Consider the following 27201-nt stretch of genomic DNA (forward strand, 5'->3'; position numbering starts at 1 on the left):
TGGTTTTAACGCTTGTCAAACGCTTATAAAACACTTCAAAATTGCATATACGGTGTTTGGGGAACATTTTTAATGCTTGTAAAAAGCCAGTCTAATGTCCATACTAAAGCTCATTAACGCCTGTCTAACACCCATACTAAAGCTATAGGAGCATTTGGTGAGAGTTAGAAATTTAGTCAAGTGTGAACAAGCCCTAATTCTCAGTGATGGACTCAACAGACCACAAGTACCGAGTTCCAAGTTCCAGGTACCTAAAAATGTAGTCAATCACTCAAAACCACCTTATATACAAAAACAAAATTAGGTTGCTTCTCATACCAAAAATATTAATTTTATTGCATGCATACAATTCTAAAAACCATGGTCAATATGTTAAAACTGCTATAGACCAGCTCTCAAAAATAGGAAAAAAATATTAACAGACTTATACTTATTAATCAAACAAAGCACATATCATATAATTTGAGTGCACAGATTTGAAAAAACCTCTCCATTATGTATAATAACGTATGTAGTGTAGGAAAAAGGTACCATGAAAGGTGGTCTCCTTGTTATGTGTACCTGTGGATTCAAAGTTACATGCTAACAGACACACTAAGCGATGCCATTACACATGTGAAGTTATGCCCTTGTGTTAATAACTTTGTGCTATGTAGAGCCAGCAAAAAATTCAGTCACTTTGAAAAAAGGGGTAATATTAGAGCCTATGAAGTAGTATCCTTATATTAAAACAGTGGCCTAAACAAAACCAAAAATAATTATTTTCTTTCATTCTTTTCATTGTACCTTTTTCCCAAGCCGCATATGTTATTATACAGATTTTCCCCCTCCAAGTCTGTGCGCCTGAATTATATGATATGCTTTGATTACGAAATATAAGTCTGTTACAGATTTTCTTTCCTATTTTGAGAGCTGGTCCATAGGGATTTAAATATACTAATGGTTTTTAAGAATCTATATGTGTGAAAATGTGTGTAGTTATTACCAAAGCTGAATTTATTTTGCTTTTGTATATAAGGTGATTGTGGTTCTCCATACTGCATATTATATAAAATAATAACAAAGTTACATCATTTTTGGCCTTAAGACACAATGGCTTTATGGCGACCACTCCCAGAAATGGTAGATGGGCCTTGCCTCTAGATGATGCAGCCCGACCACCACCACTTTGTCTTGCAGAACCTGCTTGCCCCTTAATACTTCAGAATGCAAAACCTCTGCTTCTCCCTTTAGGCCTGTCTGACATTCTGACTAAAGATTATTATCTAACTTTAAAGGATAGGTTCACTTTTTGTAACATGTTATATGTTACACTAGTGTATTGGATGTAACATGTAGCATGTTACTGTGCTCCAGTCCCCATACCCCCCCCCTTCTTATTCCTCCACTGTGATAGCGGGCATGGGATCCTCTCCCTGTACCTGCTGTCACAATTTGAGAACGGCACAGCCGCAACATTCATTCATAGCAATCTGTGAATTAATGAACTACAAATCATGTCTGTCACTATGGCAAGTGGCTTGTAGACCTCAATGAACTGCAACGGTCCTAGTGAGCACTCTCATAGTTCCTGAAATTCAGTAACTGCCTGTATGGGAGGTATGGGCAGACAGCGATACTGAGAGTCTGCACATTGCACCCACAATCCACTGTTTGCAATGCTTTACAGGCTGCAGTATAAAGAAATGCATTTTTTCTTGCAAAATGCATTTATTTTTTCTTATTATTATTATTATTATTATTTTCTTTTTCTTTTTTTTCTAACAAAATATGAACTTATCCTTTAATAACAGCTATGAACAGCTATGGCAATAAGGGGAATAATGATAGGTAGATAGATAGATGGATAGATAGATAGATAGATAGATAGGTGGGTAGATAGATAGATGATAGATAGATAGATAGATAGATAGATAGATAGATAGATAGATAGAATTTAAAAAAAAATTCACATTTTTATTCACATTTAAGTGAATAAAAAAGGCTGCTTTAAGCATCCCTGGTAGTTTTATACTTTTTTCCAACCCTCGTGACTGTCACTTCTGCTGGTCAGTCTGATCTGCATGTAATATGAGTAAAAATATAAATAAAGACCTTAATCACTTTCCTACAGGGCACTTATACCCCCTTCCTGTCCAGGCCAATTTTCAACTTTCAGTGCTGTCACACTTTGAATGACACTTGCACGGTCATGCAACACTGTACCCAGATAGAGCTTTCGTTTGATGGTATTTAATCACCTCTGGTTTTTTTATTTTTTGCTAAACAAACCAAAAACAACTGAACATTTTGAAAAAAAATGTTTTTTGTTAGTTTCTGTTATAAAATGTTGTAAATATGTGATTTTTCTACTTCACTGATGTGTGCTAATGAGGCTACAGTGATGGGCACTGAAAGGCTGCACTGATGGGCACTGATAGGCGGCACTGATAGGCACTGATGAGGAGGCACTGGTAGGTGACACTAGCACTGATAGGTGGCACTGACTGGCACTGTTAGGCGAAACTGATAGGCGGCACTGATATGCACTGATAGGCGGCACTGACTGGCACTGATAGCTGGCACTGGTTGGCAGCACTGATAGGTGGCACTGACTGGCACTGATAGCTGGCACTGGTTGGCAGCACTGATAGGTGGCACTGACTGGCACTGATAGGTGACACTGAAAGGCAGCTCAGATGGACACTGATATGTGGCATTGTTGTGCACTGGTAGGCACTGATATGTGGCATTGATGTGGCTCTGACGGGCACTGGCAGGTGGCATTGATAGACACTGACAGGTGGCACTCATGGGGCTACACTGATCATCAGGGCACACTGATCATCAGTGCCCTGATGATCAGTGCACATGTCCCCTCTGTGGAATGCCGATTACCGTCTCTCCTCTCGAGTTGTCAGCGTGACAGCTCGTGAGGAGAGAAATGCTGATAACCAGCATTTCCCTATTTATATGCTATCAGATGTGATTGGACACAGCTGATCACATGACAGAGCCGACATCTTCATCTTAGAGTGGGAGGAAGTCATATGACGTCCCCCCAGAATGAGAGAACCGCCTTGCGCCCATCATTTCCTTATATGGCGGGTGGGAGGCTGTTAAATAAGAATAACGGAATGTATGTACTAAATCCTTTTATTCCATGTACTGACCCGATGCAATTATCAGAATACAATATTTTACGATAGTTGTTCTTTAAGGCCAGAATTTCATCTTATTTTCAAATGCTTTATTACATTAAGGACAATTTATTTTAAAACTTTACAAAGAGATATTTGTATGCTGATTTTTTTTAATGATTGTTTCAGCAACAGTCTTAATGATGCTTCTCAGACATGGTTTTATTTGAGTCTGTTAGGTCTCCTGGATCAATTAGTCATACCTAAGTGATTTTTATTTCATAGGGAGTATGTGTGTCTTGTGATGGGTGGGAGGTCTGCTTGTATGTACATGATTCTAGGGGGGGATCAGTGAGCACTCAATGAAGTGTTACGCATCTTGGCAATCCCCCTGCACCCCCAGGCAATGTTTCTGTGGCTCCTCAGCCTCCCTAAGTAATGACTCTAGGGACCCTGAATGTGATGGAAATATCCTTCATTACACCAGTCTGACAGGGAGCAGCTGTGGCTGGCTCAAGCAAGATGATGAATATATTTTTGTCAGGTCTCTTGTGACGTTTTTTTTTTAACTCTTTCACGTTGTGCCATTAAGTTCATTAATATATACAATGCTTAAAAACAAATTTACTTACCAAGATTTACTAAAAGTGTGCTTTTTTTGCACTGCATATACTGCAACTTTGATTTATATGTGCCTAAAAAGTAGGATCTACTCCTGCAGTAACAAAATATTTACTGAAAATAAAAATATCACACTGGATTGTTTGGAAGAAACACACCTCTATATTGTCTAAAGATGGTCCTAAAGATAAACTCCAGGAACATAAAAAATGCATCATTAAAGCAGTATTAAACCCAAAAGTAAACATTTCATATATTGCAGATTACAAATTCTTAGCTGTGAGGCTGTATTAGTTTCCTTTTTTAGGCTTTCTTTCTTCTAATCTCATAAAGTAATCTAACCAGCAGGTCTGCTATTTTTTAGAAGCTTAAGTTCTCCAGCAGAATGTATCATTTTACATGGATGGGACCAACCATTTACCAGTGACAGGGGTGAACAAGCTGATCAGCATTTTTTTGTGTAAAACCTTTATCCCAAAAGGAAAAAAATAACTTTTGCTATAAACTGATTACAAAGTCTGAGCTGGGGTTTCAATTAGTTACTGTATTCAAATCTGCTAATACATTTAACACACCTCTCCCCCAAGACTGACAATGTTGCTATCTGCTGTTTATTCTGTGCTCATTCCTCCAGAGTTGTGTCTCACTAATACAGGAGGTGTGTTACTGGCCAGATCACCAGGTGAAAACAGAAGGGAAAAAGCCAAAAAAACTGATGCAGCCACCAGATCTAATGACTGGTAAATTGCAATATATTATATTTTTAGTTTTGGGTTTAATATCGCTTTAATGCAGTTATGTATTCAATGGAAAATCTTTAAATATATTTTTATATGCAACTCAGGTGAGTACCTAAATCTTTCATCTGATTCTTGTAGTCCACTATACAACAGAACTTAGTATGGGATCTGGAGGGTCAGCTCTCTGGTCATAGGATATGCTGCATATACATGTGCTGACAAGGAGCACACATAGAGAACAAGAGGAAAGACAGATGACATCTTTATTGTCAAGTCACAGGCTGGGGACAGGGAGGTGATCACCACTTACTGACCAGTCACCGGACCCGAACCTGGTACGCCACCCGTCTTCAAGTGGTTGTACCAGGATGATGCCGATGGTGCCTGTAATAGCAATTACAAACAGCGGGAAGGGATATCTTTTTAAATTGTAAACTGGAAGCGATGACCTGACATCACTTCTGGTTTACTCAGAAATTATCGTAGTCATTTTTAAAAAATAAAAGCATTCAACCACACTGATCTTGGTGTGAATAAATGCTTTTAAGGGCAGATGAGGGATTTGGAGTCTTATTAACCCCAGATCCCTCCATAAAGAGTACCTGTCACAGGTCTATTGCTGTCACAAAGGATGTTTACATTGTTTGTGACAGCAATAAAAGTGATCGAAAAAAACTTTTTTTAAAGTGACAGTGTAAAATAAAAAGAAAGTGCCCCCATGCTTGTGCACAAAGGCAAACGCACGCATTGGCCTTGCACACATGCAAACAGCGATTGTCCCACACATGTGAGGTATTGCTGTGAAGTCAAATCATAGGCAGTAATTATAGTATCAGACCTCCTCTGTAAATCTAAAGTGGTAACCTGTAAAGGCTTTTAAAGTGTTGCCTATGGATAGTAAACTTTGCATTGTTTGTCTCCTTTGCACTGGCTTGCGCAATTTTAAAACATGACGTTTGATATTTATTTACTTGGCATAACATCACCTTTTATATTTTAGAGAAAAAAATGGTTATGTATTGTGTTTTTTTTGCATTAAAATTTAAATACCGTGTGATAAAAAAACCCCCGCCAATTTATTCTCTAGAGCCTCTGCTTTAAAAAAATATATCATGTTTGGGGAGTTCTAAGTAATTGTCTAGCAAAAAGAACCTGATTGTTACATGTGAACAAAAAGTGCTAGAAAAAGCTTGGTCCATATAGCGGAACTTCTCTCAATCAACATGGACTATTTTTAATCCTTATGCTGCTAGCAATAGTAAATAGATAGGAAAGTATATTATATTTACTTGTTTTAAACGTTTGTTTTACATTTCTTCAGATACTTCCTGGTTTCCATGCCTAGACAAATGATGTCATACATCCCAGCAGTCTTCAGGAGGGGAGGGAGGGTTAACAGCTCAGCGTTTGCCTGAGCTAAGGGCAGATGGATTCCAGGAAGTAAATGATGACAGGGGATGTGTTTTTAAAATGATTTATTATTATTAGTACTTATATAGCTCTGTCAATTTATGCAGGCTTTATATATATATTGTACATTCACATAAGTCCATAACCCTCAAGGGGTTTAAAATCTAAGGTCCCTAACTTACATTCATATATACACATACTAGGGCCAATTTAGACAGGATTCCAATTAACCTACCAGCGGTGTTGGAGGAAACCAGAGTACCCAGAGGAAACCCACGCAGGCACAGGGAGAACATGCAAACTCCAGGCAGGTGGTGCTGTGGTTGGGATTCAAACCAATGACCCTAGTACTGCCAGGCAGAAGTGCTAACCATTTAGCCACTGTGCTGCCCATTATTCCCTAAGAAATAAAGCATGGAGACATGAATGGATGAGTGAGTTTGCTTTGAATATTAAAAATGAATTAAATAGCATTTTTGGTTTGTGGTGCCTAGATGCAGTGCAGTTCCAGTTTAAGTGCAGTGGCAAAAAGTCACACCACTAACTTGGCTATTATGTCTGTCCATATCTTAAATGTGCATTGTCACTGGATTCTTACATTTCCAGTATGTAGTATTCTAGAATGCAGTATCATTTTATCCACAGATTATGAATTTTTGGTTGTACCTGTAGCATCTGAAAAATACCATGATTGGTCACCTTCAATGAAGAGGCAGCATGACCTGTAGTCTCCTGACTTTGTCTTACTATCCTATTTTCCTTGGAATATTTACATTTTGGCGACTATTTTATTTTGTTGGAAGATGGGCTACATATTTAGTTTAGGACAAAGAAAGTCTTTTAGTAGTGGTATCTAATAGAAGTTTACATACAGCAAGAATAGAATTAAGAAGCTTCAGGCTAAGCTGGTAAAAACTGGACTTACCTTCTGTACAGCTGCACTATAACATTTATTACTGGTTGCAGGGGTTTCTAGAAATCCACGGTGAAAACATGTTACTTTTCCAACTAAACAGAGCTAGAATATCATTATTTAGGGAAATGATGCAGACACATTCCAATTCAGTCATGCTGTAAGAAAACAGAAATAACCTACCTCTAAAATCATTTAATAGCCAGTTTTAGTGGGCGCTGGTTCCATCTGTGTGTCCCTGTAGTATGGTTGTTACACCCTGAAGACTTCTGATTTCTCAGAAAACAGTTATGGCTCTAATAGTCTACATTTTGGCTCCTGATATGAAAGTCAATGAGTAAAGCACTCCATACAATTTCTACACATTTTGTTTTTCTTAAACAGTCAAAGTTCATCTAAATTGTAAAGTTAGGTCCAATTTAAAGAGACAGATATGAAGGAGAGAGTAAATATTTGAAAGACAGCAGAAATGTACCTGTGAGATGCAGGTAGCAGGCTCATGATGATGTGGAACATGTTAATCAAAGCCAGCATATGAGATGAATGTCACCACTCAGTGGACTGGAGACTTGTCCGATATCTGTGCTCTAGAGTATTATTGCCCCAGGTTCAGGCCCCATGATTCGGACATTAAGTGCAATGGAAACTGACCTCTATAGCTGCTTTTTATACCCTTGCTCTCTATAATACCTGACTGTTCGATAACAGAAATGTATATTTAGAAAAATATGAAGGCTGCCACTGCCAATCTGCTTCTGAAAATTCTGGTTGCCTAGTTGTGTCCGTTTTCAATACTGTTACAGAGTAACCATTTATCTATTGAAGTCAAAACTCCTTATCTACATAGTTCATCTAGGTCAGTTATTTGACCCTACATATACTGTATCTGTCAGAACAAGTATAGGTTACCTAAATTTACAGTTAATACCCAATTCAATAGTGTATGCAACCCAGAATTTATTAACTTCTGAAATATGCTTTAACCTGCCCCTCTAAAGTTTTTTGTTTAACATTAAAGTACAACTGTAGGTAAGCTTTGGGCATTCAAATATTGACATATTCTTAAAAAACAGTGGATAATCTTTAAAATAACCCTGCACTGACCACTGTACTCACAGCCACTGTGAAGCAATTCATTCTTAAAGTTCACAATAGAAGTAGTGGGGTCCATCAATGCTTGTCTCAGCTCTTTGCCCTCTCCCTATACACCTGCTCTGTGATAACATTAGAGCAGCCTCTTTTATCCAAGAGGAAATAATCCACAGGCCTCAAAAAACTCTTGCTAAACATTTTAGTTACAACGTATGACACAATAACAAGATCAATAAGTTATAACTATAATAATAAATAAAATAAAGAAGAATGCAGAATAGTATTTGACACTTAAGCCGAATATTTGTAACATCTCCTGCTCTATATAAATTCATTTTAGTAACAAAAACAAAATAAAAAAAAAATGATATAAATGTCCTGAAAACTAAGAACCAAAAGGCAACCACTGTTACTAGACTTCAACAGACAGTTTCTATATAAAAGTAAAACATAATAATATTATCATTTTCTATGCAAATCCAGTCAAACAATTTAACATTGCTTTTGTATTAGCTTTTGTGTGACTGTATTTGGCAAGAATATTAATGTCATAGTGTTATATAGAAATTGTCCATTGAAGTCTAGTAGCAGTAGTTGCCTTTTGGTTCTTGTACGAAAAGTCCCTGTAGACTCTGGATGGGTGACGGGTTTATAAACTACCTCATCACAAAACAAAATGGAGTTGTACTGAGCCTCTGGCTGATTTGGAGTGATTGAAGTGGATGCCTGCTATCAATGAAGGTGTGAGTTGGAACAGCACACATTTAGGCCACAGGACTGGATAAGAGCACCTATACAAATACAAACCTGATTGGGTTAAGACTGGTGGTGGATAGAGGACAATGAGCAGCTAACCCCCTCCATGTAGCATGTGTCAACTGGACTGGGGCCTGATGTCTCATGGGCCTCAGGTGTTCGGCAGACTATCTGAACCCTATCCTCAAACCACAGAAGAGATGCAGGACCCTGAGCAAGGGGTGCCCCCAGCCTTTGGGGGGTTGTTGCTACGGTGAACAGGGGCATGGTGAATGAAGGGTTTAAACCCACCATATGTGCAGACAAGATGTAGAAATGAAGTCTGCATGGGAGTGGCTGGTATGTGTAGACCTTAGTCAGCCCTGTATTAAAGCGGGCCCCCTTGTGGAGTGTGTGGGTGACTTCAGCAGAGTTGGCCCTGCTTTCAGGGCTACATATTTCTATCATGACAACTTCGATCTCCACAGTTTAAGAAAACAATGCATTGTGGGAATGTCCACACTCTTGGCCAGTATTGAATACTTCAACATGTTTTATGACAATTGGAGGCATGGAGATCCCATAAACGGTAGTTTTATCATGTTGCACATTTTGTATAAAGAATGCCCAGTGTGGTTTTTATTATTACAGACAGCAAAAGAACCATTTTCTAGACTGTTTATTGACTCGTACATGTTAACATGTAAAAAGATTTAGATATATCTGCAGATTGATAGTGAACAGTGACCGATTACAAATTGCTTGTGCATACACCACCAGTCCCACCCTTCTCTCTAATAACTCCCCTAACTGAACTGTCCTCTGCTCGACTAAGCACAGCTGGTGAAGCTGCAACCAATTAGGAAGTGATTAATGGTGAACGATCGTACCAGTCATTAATGGGACCTTGAGATGGAAAGCCCAGATGCAGTGACACTAACTGCTTAATTATTGACTGGTGATTGATTGCTTTCCCCTGGGGTCCCAAGGCACGAGTACATTGTGCTCTGCCTTGACAAGAGATGTAATAAAGTGTTAACAGATTCATAAACCTGATTGGAGACCCGCAGGCACCATTTCTAACACTCCGACTAAATTACTTGACTATTGAAAAATAGGGTAGGGTAGCTGGGGAAGAGAAAATCCAGTGCATAATGTGCCAGAATGGGTTTTCAAGTTTTGGAGGCTAAATCCACAATGCACATGCTTATATAGTGAGGTAGTGCGACAAAGTAAGATGAAATATAATGCAGATAGTGTAAGATGGTGTACAAAGTCAAGTAACCTACAGCAACCAAATCAATGTCAGCTTACTGAAATAGATCACTGAAAGATAATTATCGATTGTTCACTGTAGGCCGCAAAAGATGATACATCATAGCTGCTGTTTTTAGAGCATTATTGCAACTCAGTTGGGCTTATGTAAAAGCACATTCCAGTCAAAATTGAAATTCAAACTTTGAAAGGCATCCAGCAAACATTGAATATCTGCCCTTAGTTTCTGTTCTTTCATCTAAACAAAACTATAGTGTACCATGTCACCGTACTGCAGCTATTTATTTTGTTGCATGTAAGGGTTCCATTTTTTCATCAGCTCAGTCACGTTTTTTCAATTAAAAAATGAATCAGTTTTTCATAAATTTTTAGAGCAGTTTTTGCATCCACTACCAATGCAAAAACGGATGCAAAAACAGGCTGTTTATACATTGACATCTGTTTTTCGTCCGTTCCATTTTTTTAATAGAACAAATATATGGCTTTGATCCGTTCCAAAAAACAGATGTTGATGGATGCAAATATAAACAAATGATCATCCATTTACATCTGTTATTTCCATAGGGATGCATTGATGTCCATTTTTTATCCATCAACGGATGGATGAACAATGGAAAAATGGAACACCTGTTTGAAAGGAGCCTAAAGCTGGCTATAAGCTTTACTATCTGATTGTACAATCACATTTAGATTTACCAAAAAAATGGAATATAAGGTCAAATGTAAACAATCTATGTAAATAGTATAACATCAGACAGTCTACATAGTTGATGGTACATCTGAAGAAGATTGTACAATAAATTTGTATAATATATGGTCACCTAAAAACTCGTATTTCTAACGCCACCCAATGTAGACAGAAAGAAAAGGAGGTTTGACAGCACGATTGTGTGAAACAGCTGAATCCAACTGCAGTGCATTAAATAACCTGATTTTGTGAATTCAGCAGATTTGCAATGTTTTTCTGGATATCATTTGGAATTCAGAGATTCACTTGCTGCATGTACATAATTGCTTTAATAATACAGAGATAAGATCTGTGATATTAGTTAACACTAGCCACCATTCCAAATCTCCTAGATTGTAAGCTCGAAAGAGCAGGGCCCTTGATCCCCTCATGTTTTGCATTGTATTGGTATTGTTCTGTCACATGTTCTGTCCCCCTTTGTAATGTACAGCGCTGAGCGAACCATTGGCGCTTTATAAATACTGTATAATAATAATCACCAAGACTCCAACTTTTGAATGGTTGATATGGTTTACTGTACATCGCTGAGTTTTGGTGTGGGTTAGTATGGTATTCAAGCATATATATATATACACTGTATGTATTTTGCTTATATAGAGATTGGTTAGTACACCCATTAAGATTTTACTAATAGAAAAAAAATAGCTAGCATGCCAGGCCCCATATCAGTAGGACAAATACACCAATATTTGGGGGGCACAGAGGCCCTATTTATCAAGGTAACAAGTGGAGTCCCTAAGCTGTCTGCTTTCTTCTATTGGATTTACATTGCACCACCATTTAGCCATGCCCCCACCCTCTCACAGAGGGTGTCTGAAAGTCTGTGCAATGCGGTTTGAAGTATTGTTAGGTTTTTATTGCTGTCTGTGTCCCCACTTGATAGATTCACACTCACTGTTTGCCCTGGTGACCATTGCCATCAGGACAAAATCAATGGGGAATTCAGAATTTTAGAGTTGTCAACAGAACAGGATGGGAAGGTAAATTTGGAACATCTGTTCTGCCTAGGAAGAGATTTCCCATTGTTCATTCATACTCATCTCTATGCTGCAGCATTGGTGTGATGCTGCTGCTGTACCTCATTGGCTCTCAGATAATGTGACCGCTGATCGCTCAGATTCTGGTCTACTCAGAGTGGCTCTGTGCTATGCTCCTCCAACTCTCACTGGTGCACTAGACAGAAGAGGGGGCAGGAACAGATGACTCTCACTCTCAGCCGTACACTGAGAGGTGGAGCCAGCTGTAAATCAAGCATCTGGGTGGATCATGACAATGTTGTTGGGGTTTTTCCAAATCCTGGAGTGGCCTTGTTATGTAAGCTGAAAGTGGGCAACACCACGCTTTCAGCTGACTATGGGTCACAGGGGAGCATAAGTAAGTGCACCCCTGTGACCCACCAGAGAATATTGGCCATAAAAGTTTTCTCCGTACTCCTCTTTGTAGCCCAGACATTTACAAGCATGGCTTCAGGAGAAACTGCATTTACAGGATATAAGCCACGCTTCATCCACTAAGTTGTAAGTTGAGGACATGGACTGCTGGAAACTCTGAGGAGAAGTGTGAAGGACTGTGGGAAATGTAGTGCAAGAAAAAGAGTCTTACTCGAATTAAAGTTTGTTTTGGACTTCAACTCCCATCTACACTATGGTGTGGAGGAAGGAGAGTGTTTTTGTGGTTTTAAGTATTTTCCTGGGTTTGGATAAGAAGAAGGGCACTCTACTGAAAGACTTAGACTGATACAGACGTGCTGCACCTGAGGAGAGAGAAGAGATGACATCTTGCTGAGCAGAAGAGGCAGTGAATAGAGGTAGCAGTACCTGAGACAGAGCCACTGCCATTCCTGAGCAGTGGAGTGAACCCTGGATGCTGGGAGCTTGCTGTCTAGCTAAGAAGCCAGACACTGAGGACAATTGACAGAAGGGGACAACTTGCCAGGTGCTGACAGGGAGCTGGTGAGAGGCCACTGGCCAACCTTGAACTACGCCTTTGTAACAGAGGGATGGAGCTGCCTTCAAATATACACTGTATTATTGCCTGCATCAGTTCTTAAAGGAACCCTACCCCAAACACACCAACATATTGTTTTGAACTCCAATGAGTAGAGTAGGCTTATACTGACTGCTGAACCGACAGTGTGTTATATCTTTCCCTCTATTAGGGTTACCCAGAATAGAGTGCAGAAGGGGTTGTGTTTTATACCTATTATTGTGATTGCAGCACATTCTTGCCATTGTTTAAGCATTGCAGTGTGTCTCTCCAATTGTTTAATCTTTGCAATAGAACTTGTTTACTTGTACTTATCCTCTGTTGTTTATGTGGTTGTAATTTATTTCTCATTATTGTCTAACCATTTACTATGGTATTCTGGGTGTATACACCTTAACCCTAGGTTCACACCTAAGCGTTTTCTGCAGTGTTTTGCAAAAACGCAGTACAGCCCATTTAACATGATTTCCTATGGGACATGTGCGTTTTCACCCAATATGTTTTTTGGAAAGGGTCAGGGACTTTTTGAATGCAAAAAGTTGCGTTTTGTTTCTATGGACTTCAATTAAAACACTGCAGAAAAGCATGTATTGCATTTTTGCTGCGTTTTTTAAGCAGAAAATTTTTAAAAAATGAAAGGAAAATGAAAGAAAAAAAACGCAAAATGTGGCAAAAACGCAACGCAAAATGCAATGCAGATACGGCTCAAATGCAACTTACATGGGTGTGAACCTATCCTAAGTCATATGGGTGTATATCCAGACATCTCCAATAAATATCTTTCACCCACCAGGTGTATTAAAGAGTGTGCTGCTATTCACAGAGCCAGGGACACATGAACAGGGGGACCCATCGCATCATGTGGCTCCTTTGGGAGGAAGTGCTATATATTTTAAGGGATACCTCCCTAACGAGAAAAAGAGAGTGACCAAAGGATTAGACAAATGTTTTAAGCAGTCCATACTCAAAAATTGGAAAAAAAGTCTGGCTATAGATACACTTTATATAAAGCTGCTTGTCTCTACTTGTGACTCTATTTTTCTGGAATATTATGTACCATTAATATTAATGCTGTCATTGCTTTATTCAAAATCTGGCACCTTATGGCACCTAATCTGAGGGGAAATGTTCTCTTTAAGTATCCATTGTACCATACTGTGAATGTTAAAATTTTGCTTGATGCACTGGGTGTTCTACAACTATCTCCAAGCAGCTCGATACATTAACATAATCCACACCTACTTTACTTACCTTCCTTGTCACAATCAGCCAATTGATTGCTCTGCTGAACACAAATCTTGCCCTTTAACAGTGCCCATGTGATACATGCATCCCATATGTGTTCAAATGTTTGTGCATCTTGCTGTGCTGTTCAATGTGTCCCTGAAGTTACCAATATCCTTATGTGACTGATGATTCTAAACCTGTGCTTGTAAAAAAAAAGAGCAAACAAGATCATTTACTGGTTCATCTGTTTGAACCTACTGCAGATTTTCCCACAAATACTGGAGAACGTGAGAGAGGATGCCATGTAAAAAGATGTCTGAGCTATCAAATACTGAACTGGCTTATGCTGTATTTAAATTCATCAGCTTTGTGACATTTCTAGCAGCTGTATTGTTTCCTGGACTGCATTAATATTTAGTTGATTGATTTTAGTTCTGCTCTGTAATGTAATGTAAGTGTCCTTGTGTTGTAGATTTACAGGCATATATACTGTTCAAGGCCTATACTGGGCTACTAAGAGGGAATGTATCCAAATTGTTTTATCAGACCAAACAAATTAAAAATAAGTGAAAAAAAAAGAATCATCACATTGTGAACTGGAATATATTTTATTATGTACAGTTACTGCACATATTAAAGTAATTAATTTTAACTTCAAGACCATTACCCCTCCCAGAGAACTTATCCTTCTTCAGCCCCAGTTTCCCCTCTGATGTACGTTTCATGTATACAATGTACCAGGTTTGGCTGATAACAACAAAAATCATGCCAACAGCAAGGCCTCCCTAATGTCCAGACAGATCCTTAAAGCAATTTGTGTTATCAGCAGCTTGAATGCTGAGGTTAAATGCTGTGTCTGGGAATTGGGGACCTTACAGGGCATTACATGATGACAGCAGGTTTCTTTGGATAAGGTCAGAAAAGTCCAGAAAGGGCTTTGGCATGAGAATCCAAAATGCTTGGTATGTATTAATGAAGAAACGACTTTTGCTGAGGGCACAATTTAGTCTACGTTTACTGCAATAGGCTATGAGGCCACATATAGGACTGTAAAGTAATGCACTTATTCTCTGGACATGGGATTGCTAACTCAGGTGGATAGTGACCAAAAAAACCTAGAAGACAGTTATGGATATCTCAAATGTTTGTAATTATGTTGGTCCAAGGGATGATGTTGCATGCCATGGATTGACCCACTACTGCCAAGCACACAACAGTACACAAAAGGTGCCTTGTCAATTACGCCAATCACAAAAATAAGTCCCAAGACTGGAAAATGGAAAATGACAACATCCACCATGTTAGCAAATGTATTTCACTGATCATCCAGTGAAGGTGATATTTACCCTGGCTTATAAAAGCTCAGGGAGACTGAAGACATACAACAATGGGCCTGCCATGGACACCATACATAACCCTATGTCTCCTAACAAGGAGACATGTTACTATAGATATATATTGAATTTATATATTTGTATATATATATACTTAAATTTATATAATATTTATTTAATTAAACCTCTTTAGAAAATAAAAAGAAGAGACAAAGCAATGTTAGAAGTATTTGGTCAGTCTTGCCTTGCTTGGAGAGGTGTGTGCCCATGGAAGCGTCCATGGTTTCATTTCTGGTTCATTAACAGTATGAATAAACAACATCTCACAAGAAAGTATACATTTGCAACTCAGTGTTCAATATCAATGATAAAACACACTCATCCATTATTGCTTACACACTTATACAAGTGATGAACATTTCAAGACACAAGCCTTGTGACAACCTACATTAGCAACAAGCAAATTACTGATACCAGAAACAGAATGGGCCCTTGGACACCAAAGAAAAAGTTTAAATTTTGACAATGGGGGCACTATAGGCACTGCCTTCAACCCTTTATAGTATATAGTGATGTATTAAAACAATAAAAAGGAAGCCACATGATCATGTGAAGTGGGGACACTTGGCAACACCAGTCACCTTTTGTTAGATTCTTGTTTATCCTCAGTTGAAGTTGAGACATTGCTGTCATTTTAGCTAGGCATTTGTATATTTTTATTTTCAAGACAAGTCCCTTTCTGCAGCCGTCCCATATAAATAGGGGTCTTTGCCTTGGTCCTGGATGAACTCCTCCTTTTTCTCCCATTCTGCTGGCCAGCCTCCATTGGCAAAATTAGTGGTCTGGGTGGCACCATAACTGCCATAGCCACCACCATAGCCCTGAGGTTGATCTTCACTTTCTTCAGCAAGCTCATCTTCGTGGATGAAACCACATTTCTGTTCAGTGGTTTCCTCTGGCTCAGCCCATGGCTGTTTCTCTCCTGAAGCAAAGATGCCATAGAAAATGACACCACCATAGTGAACAAGGGATGCAATCAGGAAGACATATTGCCACTCTTCTCTGGTCTGTATTGGATGTGAAAAGTACAGTGAATATAGAATGGTTAAACACAATGTACATATTGCAGTTATAGTCTTAATAATTTCTAGAAATGTTTCCTGTTTAATTTCCTCAGTGTGTGACGTGAAGCACAATATGCACAGTGCAGTCATTCAGATTATGTAACCTGTAGCACAGTGTATTGAGCAAAGTAGTCAAGTGTGTGAATTTCAACAGCTCATTGTACAAAGTCCAGTCAGTGTGGTGTACAGTGGTCAGGAGTATGCAATGTACAGTATGTTGCACAAAATGCTACAATCCAGAATATTTGATGTACAGCACATTGTACAGAGTCCAGCAGTCTTGTAGTATGTGACACATAGTACATTATACAAAGTGAAGCAGTTCAGAAAATGTAACACACAGCACAGCATATAAATAGAGCCCCCCCCCCTCCCCCCTTTTCTAACAAAACCAACTTCTCATTGGTGGTAGCATAAATGCCCTTTTTTGTAGTAGTAGAAGTTGTAAATGACTTTGTTATATTAGTGGTGAGTTCAGAATTCAGTGTTATATTGGTGGTCATTGTAGACTCCCCTTGTTCACATTGGTGACTACTCCATTTAATTTGTGGTCAGTGCCTCTCCTATGTTCCATAATCATATTAAAACTACAAACCTGGCAAGTGAGAGTGAGCGTTTGCACCACCCTCTGTCTTACTTAATGGATTATTGCAGTGTGGTAGCAGAATTTGTGGCTTGGCTGCTTAGCAAATTGCATGGACAGGCACAGTTGGCAGTTTTCTGACAAAGGGGCTGGGTGCTGCCATCTTGGCAAGGGCACAATATTTGTTATTCTTATTATAATAAAGTGGTTAACATTTTCTTTGTGGCGAAGCTATGCAATAGAAGAGTACTTAGCTATGCAGTTGATAGTGACATCACCATACCTTGTGTTTTGTCATGGCTCCTACAATGAGAGGGCAGACCATGCCTGACAGAGTTCCAACACCATTGGAAATACCCATGAGAATACTGGCATAACGAGGTGCAATGTCCAAATGATTCACATTAAATCCTGAATGGTAGAATAAATAAACATATTAAATATTTTTAATAATACATATCGGATTGGCTTCCATGCACAGCTGCACCACATTTTGCACTCTCCAGTTTTAGTAGATTAACCCCATAGTTACATAGTCAGGTTGAAAAAAAGACACTAATTCAACCAATAAAAAAAAAACCAAAAAAAAAAACCACACATACACAAGTAGAAAACCTCCATATATAATATCCTATACCCACAGTTGATCCAGAAGGCAAAAAAGCCCCTATAAAGCATGATCTAATTTGCTTCAGTGGGGGAAAAAATGTGTTCCTGATCCCCTATGAGGCAACCAGATATTCCCTGGATCATCTACAACTGGTGTTATTAACTCTAAATATTAACATCCAGTTATATTGTGTGCATTTAGGAATGCATCCAGGCCTTTTTTTTTTTTAAAACAATCTACTGAGCTGACCAGAACCAGTGCTTGAGGGAACCTATTCCACATTTTTGCAGCTCTTATTGTGAAGAGGACTTTCTGTATGTGAATATGTATTTCTTTTTCTCCAGATGTAATGCCTCCTTGAAATGACCTGAAAGTGAATAATTCTACACCATGTTCACATTATGTATTTATATATGTTGATCATATTCCCCATTAATGTCCTCTTCTCAAGAGAGAATAAATTAGGTTCAGCTAATCGTTCCTCATAGCTGAGCTCCTCCATGCCCCTTATTTCTAATTTGGTTGCACTTTCTACAGTTTGCCAATATCCTTTTTTGTAAACTGGTTTTCAAAATTGAAAATGCATATTACAGATGAGGTCTTACTAATGATTTGTACACAGCAACATTATGTCTCTCTCTCTGCAGTCTATACCTCTTTAATACAAGAAAGGATTTTGCTCACTTTAGAAACTGCAGCTTGGCATTACATGCTATGATTAAGTTTATGATCTACCAGAACTTCCAGATCCTTCTCCATCACTTCACCCAGCTGTTCTTATACTAGTATGTATGACGTATGCATGTTTTTAGTACCAAGTGCATAACTTTACATTTACAAACATTAAATCTCATTTAGATCTGCAGGTGTGCTTTCCTTTGCTTAATATCCATTACCTTGAGAAAAAATGAGAAACAATGATAACAAATGTACAAATGACCATACATTAGTACAAAAAAAGTATCAAAGTATAAAAATATTGTGGCTTTACATATTGCTCAAAAGCTTATATCTATTTACCACATATAGTTCAGAAAAGACATAGAAATATCAACTCAATTGTTATTGATAAAACTATTAGGGTCCCATTCAATGTTTAGCCTGTATGGATGAAATCTCAAATTATGGGTTTCATGTTTATCTGGCTAATTTGAGTTTGCACCCCTATTTACTGTGCCCTTGATTTATTTACAAACATGCAGTCCACTTGCGCATGTGCAGAAAAATTAGCTCCATCATTATTTAAGACCTTTCACTGGCGGCTCCGGCCATGCTCCATTCTCCTGAGCTCTCTCATTGGCATTGGCAGTTGGTGATGTCATCACGCCCGCCAAATGTGGATGCTGTAGCATTTTTAGTTTTGTGCTACTCTGTTCCTTTGAATTGTGTAGTTTTATATTTTTTGAGCTGTTAGAAAATAAACCTGTATGGTAGTGTATGCTGACTCATTTGGTTCCTTCCTGAGCTTGAATGCATTATAGATGCTACTAACCCCTCAGTATTCGGCTGGTTGGAATCCTTTGCGGACTGCATAGGCTTGCATAGGTGGTTCTTAAATGCACACACACTCTGAGCTTGTTTGATTTCTGATGGCATAAGAGATCCATATTTTCAGGTAAGAGGTTGTGTTTGTCCATGGTGGAGGGATCAGGTGGAGGAACATTTGCCTGTATACTGCATGACTTGACACTTCAATAATTTCTAGCACACTATTATTCCTTCTTATGGTATATTTGACACGTTTGTTTATGTTATATAAGACCGGTACACACTTTATTGAAATTTAGGTGTTATATAGGTATAAGCCTTTGAGCAATATGTAAAGCCACAATATTGGTATACTTTTTTGCACTAATTCATAGTCATTTGTACATTTATTCTCATTTTTTAAGTTTATGGATATTAAGTGAACGAAAGCACACCTGCACATTTAAATAATATCTGCTAGTTTGTATTCCAACTTCTGTACGCTGCTTCCAATTTTGCACTAAGTGCAAAACACTTTTTACTTTTATTTTTCACATTAAACCTCATTTGCCAAATAGTTACATAATTAAATAGTGCATTGAGGTCAGCTTGTAAATTGGAGATTATGTAATTCACTGCATAGTTTAATGTCATCTGCAAAGACTGAAATGGTACTTTTATTCCCAGACTCTGCATTATTTAAAAATATTTTCAAATTACAGGTCCCAACACTGAACCTTGGGGTACACCACTAATAACCTTAGACCATTCAGAGTATGAATCATTATTCACTACTCTCTGAATACAGGTTTTTAGCCAGTTTTCTATCCATTTACAAACCTAATTTGCTAAGCCTGTAAACTTTAATTTACTGATTATCTACATGTGGGGAACTGTCAAACACATTGGTAAAATCCAACTATACTACATCCATAGCCACTGCATTGTCTAAGGTTTTGTTTACCTCTTCATAAAAAGAAATTAGATTTGTTTAACAACTTCTGTCTTTCATGAATTCTGCTAAATACTGCTTAAAATATTATTTCTAGCAGGAACTCTTCTATAAGTATCTTTTTGACTATAGTAATTAAACTAACTAGTCTGTAGTTACTTGGTAAAGACTTTGATCCCATTTAAATATAGGCACCACATTAACTTTATGCCAATCCAATAGTACTATGTCAGTCATTAAATAGGTGTCCGTTTATGAACCAGCGGTAATAGATCGCTGCTTAGTTCTCCGGCATTCTCGGAGAACACAGTTCTCCTGTGAATGCAGTTTATGAAGCAGTTCTCCGAACGAAGGGAGAACGGTCTACAAACTCTGGAAAACGGCTGAATTTACTATAATCTCGCGAGATTACAGTAAAAGATCAGTTTACTAAGCAGAGGTAAATTATCTCTGCTTAGTTTTCGTCCCTCTGATTCTCCAGCTCTGGGCTGAACATTCCAGCTCTTCCAGAGAAGGGCTGAACATATTCTCCTGGGTGTCATAAACTGTGAATGACCAGAGAATAGCTGTGATCCTCTGAATCTCAGCTATTCTGTGTGTCATAAACGGACACCATAGTCTTTAAAAATTAGAAACAATAGCTTAGATATAATAGAGCTCATCTCCTTGAGGACCCTTGGGTGTAAGTCATCTAGTGCAGTTGCTTTGTTCACCTTTATTTTGTCAAAATTTTTCTGGACCTTATCAATTTTGAGCCATTGTGGATCATTTGTGGTTATGTCAAAACCATCCCTATTAATGATTTGAGCTTCCCCATTTTCCTTTATCTATACAGAGCTGAAAAAGGTATTTAACAAAATTTACCTTTTCTATGTCTCCAGTAGCAATATTAAAATGATCTACTAAAGGGCTTACATGCACAGACCTGACTGTTGTACTACTATATCTGAAGAATTTTGGAGGGTTTGTCTTACTCTTCTTGCAACCTGTTGTTCGTTTTCAGTTTTTGTGGCCTTTATTTCCTCTTTATATACTCTGTTATATTCTTTTGAAAGATTGAAACAAAATATACAATCCCCAATGTTTGATTGCTGCAGGCACTGATGTGTTCCCACCAGGGGCGGACTGACCATTTGGAAACTCAGGCACTGCCCGAGGGCCCGGGGTCAGTAGGGGGCCCCATGAGATGCCCTGGTACCTTTTTCATAGGCTTTTTTGAGTTTGGGCAAGGACACAGGGGCCCCAAGATCCCCTATTGCCCGGGGGCCCCATGAGTTTTCAGTCCGCCCCTGGTTCCCACACTGACAAATTAAGTTTTTCAAACTGCTGTGCAATCTCAAGTCACCCTAAAGCAATATTCTCACAGTAATAATACATGTGCCAAATAAATACAATCTAATACTCTCATAAATTCTTTTCATAAACCATTTCCACAAGATTCCTCTGGCTCCTATACTATAGATGTACCAATAGGATTCTTCAGACCTCCACAATTCCCAGAGACACCAGCCAGCCACCTCTGATCCATATTGCTCAGGAAGAACAAAGAGCCATCATTGTGTATCTAAAAAAAACTCAACACTTTCTTTGCCAAAAAATAAAAAACAAATGGAAATTGAAATAATTAGCCACTTTAAATGTGCATTGCCCCCTTAAGGGGTAATATCCACAGCATATCCACATAGTCTGGAACTTCACTTCCAGCATGTGTTATCACGTCATGTGGGTCCGCCACGTGGGGGTGAAGCTACCTGATGTAAATGCGCATGTTGAAAGTGAGGTTCCAGACTATAAGGATTTGCAGCTGATATTACCCCTTAAGGGGGCAATGTACTTTTAGGCTCCATGCCAGGGGTGGACTGACCATTTGGAAATGCGAGCACTGCCCGAGGGCCCAGGGTCAGTAGGGGGCCCCATGAGATGCCCCTGGTACCTTTTTCATAGGCTTTTTTGAGTTTGGGCAAGGACACAGGGGCCCCATGATCCCCTATTGCCCGGGGGCCCCATGACTTGTCAGTCCGCCCCTGCTCCATGCACACTCATATAGAGCATTTTTGTACAATGTTTAGGCATGTTTAGGAGTGTTTAGAGTTTTTTCTGCCAGAAATCTGCAACCTTTTTTGTTCGCCTCTAAACATCCTAATGCGCATAGACACATAAGATGACATTGAGTTGCTTCTACAGGCAGAAGCAGCGATTTTTAAGAAAGTGTTCATGTACTCTTAATGTGGCTAATCACTTCCAGTGCACAGTTTTTGTAAGTATATTTCCATTGTTTTCTATTTTTAATGCAAATTAAGCATTTCGTTTTTTTAATATACAACATAATGATATCCCTTTGTTCTACCTGAGCAATATAGATCAGAGGTGGCTAGCTCTGGGAACTGTGGAGGTCTGATGAGTCCTGCTGGTACATCTGGAGGATCCACAGGAATCTTGAAGCCCTTATTAACCACCTGCCCTCCAGAGGATTTGCCCCTCTTCCTGACCAGGCCATTTTTTGTGATATGGCACTGTGTTCTTTTAACTGACAATTAAGTGGTCATGCAACGCTGCAGATAAATTACATTTCTGTCACTTTTTTCCCCACAAATAGAGTTTTCTTTTGGTGGCATTTGATCAACTCTGTAGTTTTTATTTTTTGCGCTATAAACAAAAAAGATCATCAATTTTGAAAAAAAACCCCAATATTTTAGACTTTTTCTTATAAAACATATCCAATAAAACATTTTAAAATTAAAATTTCTTCATAAATTTAGGCCAAAATGTATTCTGCAGTGTGTTATGTTGTGCTTAAACTGTGTGCTGTTTTACTAGGTAGACATGCTGCTTTCTAACGCTCTGCTGTGCAGAGAGAGTGAAAGCAGCATGTCCATGCTGCCAGGAGAGAGATCTCTGTTGTTTACACACAGATCTCCCCCCTCTCAGCTTTAGCGGCGATCACTGAGTGCCAGCCAAGAATCGGTGATTGACATCCACTGCAACCAATGCCAGCCCGGGTATGACCCTACCTGGAACTACAAAATCAGGTGTTTATATGTGATTTTGCACAGAGTGGCCGCCCTGTAGCAGTATTCTACTATTGGGCGGTGGGTTAACGGAGAAGGTGCAGTTTGACCTATTGATAATCATACAGTAGGTCATATTATTGGTGAGCAGATGGTGAAAATGGGGACGAATGGGAAGGTGAAGAATATAGAAATTTCACACAACACAGAGGACTGTGGTTGATGGCACCTGTAATTTGATACGTAAATACATGTTACTGTGAATTTTATGAACTGATTTGAATTTTAATGTGGAAGAATGTGAACATATAGTGCATAAATAAGAGTTTGATGAACTGCAATTTATAACAGAGAGGATTTTTAAGCAAGTTATATATAAACACACGTTTTCAGGAATTTCTGTGGAAATGGTTCAAGGACATTCAGCGGGCTACTCACCCGCCGTACCCCGCAATGCACTGCGCTCTCACAGTGTATTGTGAGAGCCATGAATGGTCAAAGCAATGCACCTGACCTCACCACTGGCTCCGCCCAATTGTTTACATCTGACTGGCAACTGTCACATTGCAGCAAGTGTTTGGCAGGTGCAGATGGGTCTGTGTTTTTTTTTTTTTTGATTTTGGGCGAGTCCTCATTGCCATGACAACACTGGAGGCTGTGACTTATGATAGATTACAATGATGAAACCATTTTTTTTTTAATTACAGGACTTGTCAAAAACTGTTGTTTTTGTTCAATTAAATTAATTTTTCAAAAGTCTGGAGTCTTTATTTTTTTTAAATGTAACCCTTTAGTGAATGGGTAGGAGTACAAGTACCCCTTACCCATTCACAAGGGGGGAGGCAGAATCAAGTGTCCCCTTATTTAAAGGGGTACCCTGATGCTAATGAGCCCCCCTGCCTGCAGACCCCCATAACCAGTGGGCCAGGGTCATGGGGAAGAGGTCCTTGTCCCCATCGGCATGGGGACACTGTCTCCATGCTTAGGGCATGTGGCATAGCAAACCGCAGGGAGGGGGGCACTCTATCACCTCCCCTTTCCTGCCCTGCCAGGCCTGTACTTGGATCAAGGGTCTGTTAGAAATCTAGCGGGGATCCAATGCTTTCCCCCCCATTTTTGAGGGGTGGGGTTCCCCTTAAAAGTCACGCCAGGCCTAAAGGGCCTGGAATGGCTTTTAGGGGGATCCCCACACACATTCGCTCTCCATTTTTAGAGGTGGGGTTCCCCTTAAAAGTCACACCAGGTCTTAAGGGCTTGGTATGGCTTTTAGGGGGAACCCCACACACTTAAAAAAAAAAACAACAATTACTGTGAGGTCCCTCCTAACCTTCCTACCTGACCTAAAGGGTCTGGATTGGGGGGGGGGGGGAACCCCATGCTGTTTTTTTTTTTTAAATAAAAATCTCATTTAAAAAAAATAAATATTATTCCTGCTGCAGCAAGTTCTATACATTGTACAGATGTGCAACTTTGCAGGTAGTTTAATGGGAACCCCCAGGCATGATATTTAACCAATTGCCGCCTGGCCTATAGCCAGATGGCGGCCGGGCAAACAGCTCGTCCCTCCGGGTGGACACCTGCAGGCCGCACAGTGGCACGATCTGTCACCGGCCACGTACCTCGGCCGATGACAGACCTGTGTACCGGCCCCATTGCCAGTACCATGTGACCTGCTGTGACCAATTACAGTAGGTCTCATGACAGTTGTATACAATGGATGGCTTCCTTTCATGCCATCCATTGTATACAAGTGTGTCTAGCTGTGAATGGTTACAGCGATCACATGCACAAGCTGGACCAATCACAGCCCAGCTGTGTCATGTGATCAGCTGTGGCCAAATCATAGCTAAGCACAAAAAAAAAACCGTGAATGAATCAATTTCATTCAGGTAAATGCTTGCTTATAGCAAAGTAATTCTTTGCTATAAGCAAATTGTGTAAAAAAAAAAAAAAAATACTGATCACTTTGGTCATAGGAAAATATGAAAAAAAAACTTAAAAAGAGAAAAAAATGTAATAAAAAATATATTTAAAAAAATTATCAATTTTTTTTATTGTCGTACTGTCAGCAGTCAGTGTCCCTGATGCCAGTTATATGATGACACTGTACTGTACTGGTGACAGTATGTACAAAAAAATAGTGAAAATCAGTTTTTTAATTTCTGAAAAATTATGACAAAAAAATTACAACTTCAAAAAACTTGCCATGCCTCTTATGAAATACGTCAGACTGTCTACTTTGCAAAAAGGGGTCATTTGGGGGATATCTGTACTATTCTGACATTCTTGGACCTCAAGAAATTAGATTGGCTGTCAGTACTTCAGGATTGATCAATTATCAGATATATCCCATAGTCTGTGAACTCCATAACTTTCCTACAGACTAAATAATACATCCTAATTTGGGTTTTTTTCACCAAACAAATGTAGTAGAATACATCTCGGCCTAAATTTATGAAGAACAATTATTTATTTGCAAACTTTTATAACAGAAACAAAGAAAAACGTGTTTGTTTTTCAAACGTTTTGGACTTTTTTTGTTAATTTAGCAAAAAATAAAAACCTCAGTGGTGATTAAATACCACCAAAAGAAAGCTCTAATTGTGTGAAGAAAATGATAAAATTTTGGTTTGGGTACAATGTTGTAGAACCACGCAATTGTCATTCAAAGTGTGAGAGCGCTGAAACCTGAAAATTGGCCTGGGCAGGAAGGGGGTAAAAGTGCCCGGTATGGAAGCGGTTAATTGAATTTTTCATTTTTTTTTTCACTTTAAGCAATGCAAAATGAATGCCCCTTAAAAAACAGCACTTTTTGACTTTTTTTTCACTAGTTCATGTCCCTCAGGGCAGTACCCGTGTCCCCAAACCCCTTTTATGGCCAATACCTTGCCTATAAGCCTTCAAAATGGGCACTTTTGAATTTACAAGTTCGAGTTCCATAGACTTGCAGTGAATTTGAAGTTCGCAGTCGAACATTCATTAGGTTTAAACGTTCCGACTGCAAACCAAACATGGGGGTGTTTGGCCCATTACTAAGATTATTGCTTTAGGGTGAATGGAGATTGTAAAGCAGTTAGCTTGAAAAACTATATTCTTTGTACCTTTTAAATGAGGATAGTGTTTCTTTCATTTTTATATATTTATTAATGTTCTTTTCTTAATATTTATAGCTATTTTAACTATAAATTCATTTATCTCATATTGCAGATATTATTCAATCAATAAATAAATTATTTAAAGTAAGGTAATTAAATCTGTTTTTCATCCTTCAACACTGTATGCAGTTCTGCTAATGAAAGTCTAGTTTCTAGGATATGTTCTTGCCTGTATGTTAACACCCTATAGACTTGAATGGATTGTAGTCCTATTTTAGGAGCAATATTCAAGTATATGGAACATTACTGCACAGACACCTTCCAGATTTGTTGATACTTAGTATGATGCATTCTGCCCTCTACCAATGTTTTCACTGGCTACCAAACAACCCCAAAGCAGATCCACATCCATTCTGTGCCAGTTGGAAAGGTGTTCCTTTCTTCAAATGTATATCCTTTTCTACTAAATATATTTTAACTAGATTGTATCTAAAGCATTCATTTTTGTCTTACAAGACCACAACAAGTCATTGCAAAATGCCACTAGCTTATATAAGTGTTTTCTTGCATAATTTACACATTGACATGATAAAATTGGATATAAAGCTGCCTTCTTTTTACAGTGTTCATCTGCTTTTATTTAACTTCATTTTTCTGATCCTCAGTGTGACGCTTACATATAAGTCTTTATTTGATTTGGATTAAAGTCTAACGATTGAGTCAATTAATATATGGGACCTTCAAAAAATAAGAAAAAGTGGGATCGAACTTTTGTACATGCCACATTTAATTTTTTTTTCAAGTTCCTATTTTAGTAAATACTGTAAACAGTCACTAAGCATTTAAATACGTAGGAAAACAAATCATGTTTAAGTTTGTTCCTGCAAAGACTGTTCATTTCTTTTTACTGAGAGCATCAAGAAAACATATAATTCAACAAGGGGTGTTGAGACTTTGCATAATACTGCATTAAATGAATTAGATGGGTGCATACATCACAGTGGAAATCGATTGGCCTTATTCAGTAAGGCAAAGTGTGATCCAATAATGCAATAAAATACAATAATCTATAGAATTTACCTTGCATGATTGACTGCAGTAACCCACAATTGAATTGGTTGCTATGACTGACTGCTATTTGTGTATAAGGACCCTCACTACT

The 27201-nt window shown here is 38.6% G+C and overlaps 1 protein-coding gene across 1 annotated transcript in view; it reads right to left on the bottom strand.

Annotated features, from left to right (window-relative positions):
- Positions 1-14455: 14455 nt before the first annotated feature.
- The window catches only part of SLC17A7 (solute carrier family 17 member 7), a 170204-nt gene continuing 157458 nt past the window's right edge, over positions 14456-27201 (bottom strand). The window contains exons 11-12 of the mRNA XM_089689002.1: positions 17191-17318; positions 14456-16267 (exon numbers count right to left, since the gene is read on the bottom strand). Coding sequence (XP_089545128.1) covers positions 15923-16267; positions 17191-17318 — 473 coding nt within the window. The 3' untranslated portion in view covers positions 14456-15922. The remainder of the gene's footprint in view (positions 16268-17190; positions 17319-27201) is intronic.

Source organism: Staurois parvus, unplaced genomic scaffold (assembly GCF_062004578.1).
Source record: "Staurois parvus isolate SC_StPar_1 unplaced genomic scaffold, SC_StPar_1.0 ptg000465l, whole genome shotgun sequence".
Taxonomy (NCBI): Eukaryota; Metazoa; Chordata; class Amphibia; order Anura; family Ranidae; genus Staurois; species Staurois parvus.